Source organism: Triticum dicoccoides, chromosome 2B (assembly GCF_002162155.2).
Source record: "Triticum dicoccoides isolate Atlit2015 ecotype Zavitan chromosome 2B, WEW_v2.0, whole genome shotgun sequence".
NCBI classification, from domain to species: domain Eukaryota; kingdom Viridiplantae; phylum Streptophyta; class Magnoliopsida; order Poales; family Poaceae; genus Triticum; species Triticum dicoccoides.
This window is the reverse complement of record NC_041383.1, coordinates 741,401,596-741,413,804: the sequence shown is the minus strand read 5'-3', so window position 1 is coordinate 741,413,804 and position 12,209 is coordinate 741,401,596. Positions and strand designations below refer to the sequence as shown.

Genomic DNA, 12,209 nt, shown 5'->3' with positions numbered 1-12,209 from the left:
CTTTATGTGATGTCGCCCAGACGTCCGACTGTGGCATTTCTTTTAAAACCCTTTATGTGATGTCGCCCAGACGTCCGACTGTGGCATTTCTTTTAAAGCCCTTTATGTGATGTCGCCCAGACGTCCGACTGTGGCATTTCTTTTAAGCCCTTTATGTGGTGTCGCTTAGACGCCCGACTACGGTATGCCTTTTATTTATTTACCTTTCGAGGCGTCGCTCCAGACACCCGATCGGTTTTTCAGCTATTTATTTTTTATCAAGTCATGCAAATCTTACCATTGTTATATGAGCATCATCCTTTATTCATGACGCATTCATGCATTCATTGATTATATCTTTTGTCCGAACTGTCTTGCGAGTACTTTCAAGTACTCACGTGGCTTGTTGATTTGGCCAGATGCTGATGAAGGCGATCTCATGGATGAAGAGTATGATAGCGAGTCCGACGCCTAAAGGAGTCCCAATCAGTCCCGTGCGATCCTGTCTTGGTCATTGTATTATCCGCTTCCGCAACCCCGAATAAATTCATCGAGCCTCACCTCGACGCTCGATGTACTGCCAGTAGAAGTCAAGTTATCCACCAACACTTTTCCCTCGAGCTAGTAGCATGCCACCCCAACCCTGTGTCATAACCGCCCATATGTAAAATATTGGCGAGTCTGTAATAAATTGTTGAGCAACCTTAGCTCAACCCTGTAATATATTTGATGCTACTGGTTCCCTGTTTATCAAGCTTTTGTCTACCAGAAAGGATAACTTTTCCTATACTGGGATTTAAAGATTGGTTTTCTCAATAAGTATTTTTATTGAAAAACCGGTCGTGCGAGCCGCCCCCCTTTCCCTTGTCCAATTCGAACTGCTAGGGGGGAGGCCAGCCCTGGCGGCCCTCCTCTCTCTCCACTAAGGCCCATGGTGGCCCATTAGTCCCCCCCCCGGGGTTTCCGGTAACCCTTCCGGCACTCCATTTTTACCCGAAACCACCCGGAACACTTCTGGTGTCCGAATAACATGGTCCAATATATCAATCTTTATGTCTCGAACATTTGAGAATCCTCATCACGTCTGTGATCTCATCCGAGACTCCGAACAAACTTCGGTCATCAAAACATATAACTCATAATACATATCCTCATCGAACGTTACGCATGCGGACACTACGGGTTCGAGAACTATGTAGACATGATCGAGACATATCTCTGATCAATAACCAATACCGGAACCTGGATGCTCATATTGGATCCTACATATTCTACGAATATCTTTATCGGTCAAACCGCATAACAACATACGTTGTTCCCTTTGCCCGAGATTCGATCGTCGGTATCATCATACCTAGTTCAATCTCGTTACCGGCAAGTATCTTTACTCGTTTTGTAATGCTTCATCCCGGAACTAACTCATTAGTCACATTGCTTGCAAGGCTTATAGTGATGAGCATTACCGAGAGGGCCCAGAGATACCTCTCCGAAACATAGAGTGACAAATCCTAATCTCGATCTATGCCAACCCAACAAACACCTTCGGAGACACCTGTAGAGCATCTTTATAATCACCTAGTTACGTTGTGAGGTTTGATAGCACACAAGGTGTTCCTCCGGTATTCGGGAGTTGCATAATCTCATAGTCCGAGGAACATGTATAAGTCATGAAGAAAGTAGTAGCAATGAAACTGTAACGATCATAATGCTAAGCTAACAGATGGGTCTTGTCCATCACATCATTCTCCTAATGATGTGATGCCGTTCATCAAATGACAGCACATGTCTATGGTTAGGAAACATAACCATCTTTGATAAAAGAGCTAGTCAAGTAGAGGCATACTAGGGACACTATGTTTTGTCTATGTATTCACACATGTACTAAGTTTCCGGTTAATACAATTTTACCATGAATAATAAACATTTATCAAGATATAAGGAAATATAAATAACAATTTATTATTGCCTCTAGGGCATATTTCCTTCAATATTGTCATCCAAGCATCGCCCAAGGATAGCAGCCCTTCTGTCTCTTTCATTGGCAACCCGTCGCCAATGGCTGCTCTGGACACTCTTACAAAAGACACTCCGTGCAGTCTCTTAGCCCATGTGAATGGTGAGCTGATTAAAGTTGCAATCGGCTCGATCATTCGCCCCAAAGATGCCATCATGCAAGGAGTGCAAATGCCTGACGGGGTCTTCAATGTTGAGTTGTCTGTTGTCTTAAATGGTTATGATGATATTCCTCCTCAGATACAACCTCGGGGTGCGGATAGCCAGCTTACCGTTGGACAATGCTTATGTTGGCCAATGATGTGGCCAAAGAATCAAATTTGGCTAGGAAACGTCCAAATCCCAACAAGTTTGCAGCAGATGAACAATGGCAAGACGTGTCAAGCACCATCTCTTTTGGGTCAGAGTCAAGCTGTCCATAACAACAATGTGGATGTCATTGAGGACCAAGTAAATAATGATGAACTACTTGTCAATTGATTCTTCTTGGTTGACGAATATCAGAACTTATCTGCCATGTGCAATCTTGATGGACCTATGCCCGCTGATCCCGTCCAAGCATTCTTTGTGCTTCCTGCTGTCCAAGCTAATCAGTGTGTTGTTCTTTGCTAGAAGAGTCTGTTCAACGAGGACTTCACGCCACCAGACACACAAGTGCCACCATCTAGGGGAGATTTGCTGAGTCCAAACACACTCAATGCTACGCTAGCAAATGCACTGTCGGGCGGTGCAGCCAACTAGCCTAAATGCACGGCATTGCCTCGGTGCACCGGCAGCTCGAAATGTACCAGGAAGTCCTCCGGCGTTGTCCCGAAGCGCCGACAGCTCGAAATGGACAAGGAAGTCCTCCGGGTCGTGGCTCATGACCCACAGTAGCTGGGCCGGCGTGCGAAGTTGGGCGTCAAAGGCATGCCCCACCGACATGGGGCTGACGGCGTGCCTCTCCACCGTCGAGATAAGCAGCACGGCGTGGCGTCGCGGGAGGAACATCTGGTGCTCCATGGCAGGCGTCTCGATCACCACCTTGTGGCTGTCGCCGCGACGAGTCGATATGGTAGGACATCTCCCGGGCCAGCATGGGCAGCGGCGGCATGGGGAAATGAAGGCACTCCCTGACCGGACTGCGTCCCACGCCAGGGCCTAGCCTCTCCTTCAGAGAACTGCCAACTCGCCTATTCCGTGGAATTTTTTGGGCACTCCTCACCAATGTGGCCAGGGAGTTTGCAACCGACGCAATGAACTGGATGTCTACAGTCTACACGCCGGTGCTCGGAGCTCAGGCATCTGAAGCAGAGCCCCCGGAAACGCCTTAAGAAGGCCTCCCGGCCGACGCCAGCACTGAAGGAGGGTAGATGGCCTCGGTGCTGCCGCGGAGCTCGGTCGTAGTCGCCTTGAATGTGGCTGCTGGCACGGCGACCCTTTCACGACTGGACATCTGTCCATCCATCGCCATGGCCCGAAGAGGAAGGGATCGCACATGGGGAGGGCAAACTACAATGGACTTAAGGCACTACGGCCCAGGAAGGGGATCTCGCACAGTGTCCGAAGTGGAGAAGGCATCTATAGCGTGGAAGCACTCCCCCCAAAGCAGGATTCGCGACGGAGAGCCGGAGCGAGCCGTTGACAAGCCGGGGGACATAGAGAGTTCGGCACCTCCGACGGACCGCTGGATCTAGCCAAATCCGGGGCGGAGGCTGGTTGGCCCCATCCCTCACTGTCCCACGAGCTGGAGCGGGTGGATCCGATGGAGCGCGTGGAGCGTGAGAGACCCATGGCGCCAGCCATGCAAGCACTGCACTACCCGCCCGGGTAGCACGGGGGTTTGGTGGCCGCCGCGGCCGGGGTGGCCAGCGGCATGAGAGGGGAAAGGGGAGAGACGTGTACCGAATGGTTTGGGGCGTGTGGGCAAGCCGTGCCAGAGATTAGTGGGGCGTGGTTGCTAAACACGCGTTTTGAATCAAATAGGAAAAGCAATAGGTGGATAGGATAACGTTGTAGATCTCCGCACCTCATGCTTTTATATAGGGGTAGTCGATAGTGCTCTCTCTCTCTAAAGATATATAAAAACGTTTAAAGTAGTGGAGTTATTTCTTTACGGAAGATATATAGGAACGCTTATAGATACCTAAAGTACTGGAGTATTTTTTATGGAGATAAATAGAAGGGAAATGTTTATAATCGGCGTGCCGGCCGAACTTTCGGCCGGTCACGCTCGCTTGCAAATACTGAGCCACCAATCATTTTCTTATCCACTCACGGAGGGAGCGTCGCATCCACTCATTCATTTTCGCCTCTTCTGCTTCCTTCACGTCTTCTCCAACTGTTTCTCTTCCCCTCCCTCTTCCTCACAGAAACCCACCATAGATCCACTCGATTGTGATCAAGCTTTTGTTTGTGTCGCGCCTCTCTCCTCCATACAGTACTCCGCCATAGATCCCAAGAGGCGGATGCTGGAAACAACATGTTTTTTTGCTGGATCCAACATGTGTTTTTGCTGGAACCACCTTGCGCCATTCATGGAGCCGTCGGAGCATCGGTGCTGCGACGGGGCATCACGAAGAAGCGTGCTGGATGCTGGAACCGGCGCCCGTTGTTGCTGGAACCATCGCACACGGATGCTTCGAACGGGGAACCTCGATGCGTTGCGACGATGATGGCCGCGGTGACCATCACCGGTACAGGAGTTGCAACCAGCGGCAAAATTTGGTGGAACTAGCAGCAAAAAAAGCTACAACCACATGCAAAATAAGCTACTACCGGCAACCGAAAAGTCTTGTTTTGCTACAACGCACCACCGGCGTCACAGTTTTGCTACCACTGTGTCGCCTTTTTGTTACAATCGGAGTTTCCTTTTGCTACAACTGGCTGCCGGCGATGCTAGAACTGGCAGTGCGACTAACTAGGAGCGGCAGACGGGGATGCTACAACCGACTGCTGGAGATGCTGGAACCGGAAGTGCGACGAGCTGCGAGCGGCATACATATATGCTACAACCTGCTGGGCATAAAGCAACGCCCCATGGCGTTCTTTTGCTGGAAGCGGGCGCCGCCGATGCTGCAACCTTCATCGGCGGATGCTACAACCATCAACGCCGGGAGCTACAAGCAACGACGGCGAGCTACTAGCCCACTTCAATGAGCGGCGACGAGCCAGCGACGACCGGGAAGTAGGAATGCTTCAACGGCGAGCCGGAAAAGCTTCAATGGTGACTGTTTTTTTATGCAACCAGTGCGGCGAGCTGTTGGTTCAACGACGGCGGGGTGGCGGAGCTGCGATGGCGTGCCTCTGTGCTCCAACCATGAGGCCGGTCGGGAGCAGCAATGGCGGTGCCCATGCGCAACACGTCAACAACGAGCTGCTGCTGGGAGGGGCCGCGCGCTTGAAGCCGCTGGCGGAGAAACAACGCGGGGATGACCTGCAGCACGCCAGAGATGATATCGGGACCAGGGGAAGAGAGATCTAGTGAAGGAAAGGGGAATTTTTCAACAGAGAGTTGAGAGGCAGGGAGGAAGACGACCTGAGGGAGGGGAAGAAGAGAGATCTGACCGCTGTATATTAAAAAAATCAAGGGCCCATGTTGGACCGGCCGAAAGTTTCGGCCGGTGCACCGGCGCCTATCAGTCGCCTAAATAGAATCCCCTTCCACGCAAAAAGAAAAGAAACGGATACCTAAACTAGGGCACATGCCGTTCGGCCACACAGATCAGCTGCGATCTTCACACCTGCCCCCTCCGTCCACAACGACCAACGTCGCTGCTTTCGCACCGGCACACTTCATGATCCCCTTGTTGCTAAGTTGAAGCCCCTCCGATTCATCATAATAAGTTTCATAGATTAGTTCAAATTATAACTATAACCACGACACTTATTATGTATCAGAGGGAGTATGGTGTTTTTCTAATAGAAAATCAGCAAGAACAAAAACACAAAGCTCGTCTATGTCCAGATCCACGGACAAATCAACAGCTATCCAAACAACAAATGCAAAGTCCATCAATAAGCTGAAAATGCCAAAGTAGACATAACTAGCTTAAGACATAACAGCAGTATCGTACTGTATATATGTATATATAATACGCTAGACAGGAACAAGTACCGCAAAAGTTCACGATGAAACATTACAAAAATATAATATAAGTAGCAGATAAGTTAACTGAAGGGACAAAGTGTGTAGTTCACATCAGATGCATGACTTAATTTTCACCAAGTGAACATGCTAACCCATCTTCAAAAAGCGTCTTCCTCGAGTTTCATCCGAGGAGTACATGGATTTAATTCATGTTGGTAAGGGTCTGCAGATCCCTTCAGCTCTATAACATGCTGGTTTTCAACAAGAAGGGACCAAGCAACAGTTATCTCCACTTCACATCCACCAATGGAACAGCTTTCTTGACTCACGTTGCTGGATTTGGGTATGAAGGCAACACTTCCAATGATTTCTCCACATGCTGACAAGGCCTTTATAAAAATGGTAAGCCTTCCCATTGATTTTACAGAAACAACTTGCCTTGACAGCTCTAGATTACCCTCTTCATCAATGGGCATTTTTCCAGCTTGCGAATCAAGCAGCGAAATGCCTTCAGTTTTGTCTTCAAGAAGTGCATAACAAACAATGCCATTTTCACAAGGCAATGAGCCGTGTACTACGCTGACACTGAGGATAGTGGCTTGGACTGATTGTTCAAGATGCTGACACTGTAACTCTAGTGTGCAAAGGCCCTCGAGGAGAAGTGTATCACGGCGATCACCATAATTATCACCATGAGAAGGGAAGGCTTTACTGATCAGTACTCTATCTTTGGACCTTACTGTGCCCTTTAGCTTTAGATCAGCTTCAATAGTAACAGTGTCCCCAGACATAATTGCACGAGACGGGCCAGTCAATTGCAAAAAGGGATTCTGCAAGTATTATTAGCTTGTCAACAAGGCTGCAGGCAGTAAAAAATAGAAGAACATGAAAGTACCATTGCGTACCTCTTTCGTGAGGATTTGGCAGTCATCCCTAGTGCGAAGGAAGAGAAGGTTGCGACGGTAGTCCACCATGTCTCGGGCAGCGACCACGCCGTATACCTCCAGAGGCCACTCGAGGGCGAAGCCTTTGGTTTCTGTGACATTGATGGAGTAGATCTGCATGGTCCTCAAGAATCTAGCACCCATTGGGGTTTGGCCAGAGTGGCCTGGCATGTAGTGGGTGAAGTGCATGGAGCTGAATATTGCTGCACACAACCAAGTATATATTAGAAACCTAACGTGAACTAACTTAAGAGCTCACAGGTTACTTTTACAGTCCATTCAAGTTTGTTACATTAACAAGAACAAAGATTAATCAAAAAGGTAACATAACAAGTAAATCGCTACACTTACAGGACGGATTAGCTTGCTTGAGATATGCAGCAAGTACAAGAAGACAAGAAAACTAACTTAAGTATCGCTAGCAGGCATCAATATTTTACTCTACATCAACATTTTCTATTTTCTATTTTCAGCAACAAATAATTGAATTTGAATGTCAAAAGGGAAACATGTATCCACCCTCCATTTACCTCTAGGTTATCTACCGTTCATATGACGAGAATGCGGCCCAGTATTATTCTCATATGTACCCTCCATTTACCTAAGTTTTCTACCATTCATATGGCGAGACTTATTTTCAAAATATTCTAATTTTATTTTCAATAATTTCATTGCTATAAATTCTCGCAGCAATATGTTGGGTGTTATCTGGTTTCATATGAGTTTCGTGTATCATTATACCACATGCAAATGAACTACGAGAATTAAATCTACATCTACGTCATGCACACACACACATATATAAAGAGAGAATTTTCTATCAATAGTTACCATGGAACTCATTTAAGGTATCGACATTGTAGAAGGAAAAAAAATACTATAACAATAGGGCTATAATGTAAGATGATCTAACGACGCAATGGAAAAATACGATTTTATGTGCCCTGCACAAAATAAACAAATGGTTGAGTTCCTATACATGTTGCAGCAAGCTGAAATGTTCTTTTTTTACCGAAGAGGAAGCAAAGAGTCTTATTTTCCCAATCCTTGTACTGGATATCATTGGAATGATGTTCCAGTATTTGTTCCATATTTTTTGAGATGTTAAACAGTTAAAAACTTAAAACCTTAACGAACCTTAACAAGTTCCCACAGACAACATTAATAAATACAATTTTGCCTATATATAATTCCTACCCAATGCACTTGTACCTTACTTGTACTAGGTAGAAAAAGAAGAGCAAACTAACTGAAGTATCCCTAGCACACATGCATGTTTACTCACTTGGGTCTTCAAAGCTGCGACCCTTGCTGTATATACGTTCCCAGCATCTACGATGGGCAGCAAAATAATACTCCTCGGCCTTCTTCTCCTCCTCATACTCGTCCACATCTCCATCCTCATCCACATCCCCATCTTCATCCACATCCACAGCCCCCGCCTCTTTGGGGACATCTTCCTTTATAGATTTCATTGCCACTGACAATTCTGGCACCCAATTACCAAGCCTGTTGATAACTGCAGAGATGAACTTCAGTGTGGAGCAGTAGCGTACGAAGGACTCACAGGAAAACATGCATATCGCTAGAAATTTCGATTCTGTTGAGGCTAGCTTGCTCATGTCGTCCCACATGTCATCGAACTGCCCCGCGAGTACACCATAGTTGAAGCTGCCACCGCCGCCAATATTGCTCTTCATCAGCACCAATTTGCCCTCGTCGCCGACTCTCGCTGGCCGGATTATGCCCTTTGCTTCAGACCCTTCCATCTTCTGAGTCTCAGAATCGGCAAGACGGGTGATCTTTTGCAACAACTGGAGCATATCCGATTTCAAGTCCAACAGATTATCGTGATCCGCCGAGTTCTCCCCGTCATGGATCCGGCGTATACTCTCAAGCACGAAGATTGCAGCCTCATAGAGCTCCTCTCTTAAGCAGGAATACTCGCCACTGCTTGCCTCGGAAATCCCTGCGGTCGCCATCTCACCGTCCGTCCTCCTTTCTTCTCCACAAAGCCGCCGCCGCAGCCACCGCCGCTCTTTTTTTTAGGGGAAAGGGAAGGCAAAGGCAAAACCTATGGTTTTCTAGATACGGTTCAGACGGCCGAGTGCCTATTATATGGCTGTCTCTCAGGCTCAGCCCCGCCCAGTAGATCTAGAACTCGAGACGCACCTCACCTCAGAGCCAGCCTACAACACCGGGACCGAGACCGCCTCTTTGGCGAAGATAAGTCCGTTTCCCACCTTTTAAACTACTATATATTCCCGTTCGGCCGCCGCTCGCCTTAATCTATCTTTTGTGGAAAAGTTATTTGGCTAACACTCGCTGGGTGAAATCAAAGCGAACACACCTAGAGTCATCAGATTTGGATCGCACGGTGACAGTTTTCACAAAAATCGCACCAAATTAAACAATCTGTCATGTCAGCTTTGTAAAACCCAAATGATAACGCCCACACGTGTGACATGTTTGCACTTCGCCCACATGTGTTGATACACGTTGATTCTGTTTTCCATGAATCCTAAAGGAATCTGTTAAATTTTCAATGCCACGTGGGCATCATCGTGTGTAAGGGTGTTGGAGAGTTCGCACACACGACCCGCAACACACGGTTGCCAGATGCGTCGTGTGGGCGAATCAGTTTCTGCCCACACAGTCGCCACCTAGTCCACGCAAGCGTGGGCGAACTGCTCTTCGCCCACACGACGCTCGTACGTTGTTAGATGACAACTGCAGTTGCGCGTACGTGGCAACTAGGTAAACACAATGGCAACTATGATTCGTTGCTCGATGGCAATTGCAATTGCGCGTATGTGACAACTATGTAAACACACATGGCAACTGTGATTAACCATACATGGCAACTATGGTTGGACCACACGTGGCAACTAGTCAATCATACATGGCAACTATTGTTTGGCCATGTAGGACAAGTAGTTTATCACACATGGCAATTATAGTTCGAATACACGCGGCAACTACCGTTACTTAGACATGGAAACTATATTTGCCATCCCGGGTGACTAAAGTTGCCATCCCCTAGCGTAAGTAAAGTGTCATCCCATGGGTGCGCCAGGACGTGTAGGCAGATTTGCTTCATGGCACACACGCGGGTTGAGGATGAGTACTAGTTTGTTGGGCGTGTGGCACGAAGTAGTTGCGCCCACACGTGTGAGCAGTTCTAATTTCGCCCACACATGACCCGTGTGAGCTGTCTCCTGCTTATGCCACACATGACGTGTGGGAGGATATCTAATATGCTATGGCGGGTTGTGAGCGTTTGAGTTTTTTGAATGCTTACTCTGGTTATCATCAGATCAAGATGGCAGTTAAGGACCAGGAGAAGACAGCTTTTATCACTCCATTTGGAGCCTTCTGCTATGTGTCTATGCCTTTTTGGGCTCAAGAGTGCCTAGGCGACTTACCAGCGATGTGTACAGAATTGCCTTCACAGTCAGATTGGGCGCAATATTCATGCTTATGTGGATGATATTGTGGTGAAATCTAGAGAGGAGGAAACTTTGATAGATGATTTGAAGGAGACCTTCACCAATCTCCGGGGTCTACAAGATGATGCTTAACCCGGCTAAGTGCGTTTTTGGTGTGCCATCAGGCAAGCTCTTGGGTTTTCTGGTTTCTAATAGAGGTATTAAAGCTAACCCGGAGAAGATCAAGGCAATTACCTCCTTGGCAAAGCCGGCGTGTATCAATGATGTTCAATGTCTGGTGGGTCGTATTACTGCATTAAGTCGTTTCATAAGCCGGTTGGGTGAGAAGGCTATACCACTGTACCAGATGATGAAGAAAACAGATGACTTTTTCTGGAGTGATGCTGCTAATGACGCGTTTAAAGCTTTGAAAAAACAGCTAGTTGAACCGCCAGTCCTCGCCGCTCCTATTGATAAGGAGATACTGTTATTATATGTGGCTGCTAATGCCTGGGCTGTCAGTGTTCCACAAACGGAAGGAAGCAGACAAGGAGTATCCGGTTCAACGTCCGGTTTACTATATCAGTGAAGTGCTTATTGAGTCCAAGCAGAGGTATCCGCACTGGCAGACGCTCGTATACGGGGTGTTCATGGCCAGTCGGAAGCTTAAGAAATATTTTTTGGGTCATCCCATCACTTTGGTTAGTTCTGCATCCTTAGGGGATATTGTTCAAACAGAGAAGCCACAGGTTGGGTAGCCAAGTGGCCATTGAGCTTGGACCTCATGGTTTGAAGTATATGCCTCGCACGGCCATCAAGTCTCAAGCACTTGTGGATTTCATCAATGACTGGACAGAGCTACAGATGCCTGAAGAGAAGCTAGATAACACATATTGGACTATTCACTTTGATGGGTCCAGGCAATTGGAGGGGTCGAGGGCTGGAGTGGTGTTAGCTTCCCCTCGAGGTGACAAGTTTTGTTATGTTTTAAGGTTGATGTTTCCCTGTACTAACAATGCAACTGAGTATGAAGCCCAGCTCCATGGCCTTCGGATGGCTAAGGAGATGAGTTTAAGCCGGGTAAGATGCTTCGGCGACTCAGACTTGGTGGTTCAGCATGTTTCAGGCACATGGGATTCTAAGGATCCACTCATGGTGGCTTATCGCCGCAAGGTTGACGCTATCGCTGGACACTTCAAGGGTTATCAAGTGGAACACAGTGATCGTAGGAAAAATGAGGCGACTGATGCCTTAAGCCGGTTAGGGTCCCAGCGTAAGCCGGTGCCACCTAACACTTTCTTGGATATTCGGCATAACCCTTCTGTCAAATTTCCTACAGAGGAGGATTTGATTATTCCTGGCCCGGAAGCACAATTGGCGGCGGCTCTTCACGCTATTTCTGATTGGACAGTTCCATATTTGACTTATATGACCCGGGGTGAGTTACCTGAGGATGAAACTTTGGCCAGACAGATAAACCGACGGTCTAAGTCAATGACAATTGTTAATGGTGAGCTGCACCATTGCAGCATTACTGGGGCGTTTCAACGTTGCGTCTCTCCTGAAGAGGGTCGTGAGATTCTTCACGAGATTCATGAAGGAGGTTGTGGTCATCATGCCGGTTCAAAGTCTCTTGTGGCTAAACTTTTTGTCATGGATTTTACTGGCTGACTGCTCATGCTGATGCAGAGGATTTAGTCATTAAATGTGATGGTTGTTAGAAATTTTCGCGACGAGTTCACGTATCGGCTCAAGAATTGAGGATGATTCCAATTA

The 12,209-nt window shown here is 47.4% G+C and overlaps 1 protein-coding gene across 1 annotated transcript; it reads right to left on the bottom strand.

Annotated features, from left to right (window-relative positions):
• Positions 1-6,219: 6,219 nt before the first annotated feature.
• On the bottom strand, positions 6,220-9,034 carry LOC119361294. The gene is made up of 3 exons (XM_037626579.1): positions 8,291-9,034; positions 6,967-7,208; positions 6,220-6,891 (listed from the first exon to the last, which is right to left on the bottom strand). The coding sequence occupies exons 1-3, from the start codon at positions 8,985-8,987 to the stop codon at positions 6,220-6,222; spliced, it is 1,611 nt and encodes a 536-aa protein (XP_037482476.1). The 5' UTR covers positions 8,988-9,034.
• Positions 9,035-12,209: the final 3,175 nt, after the last annotated feature.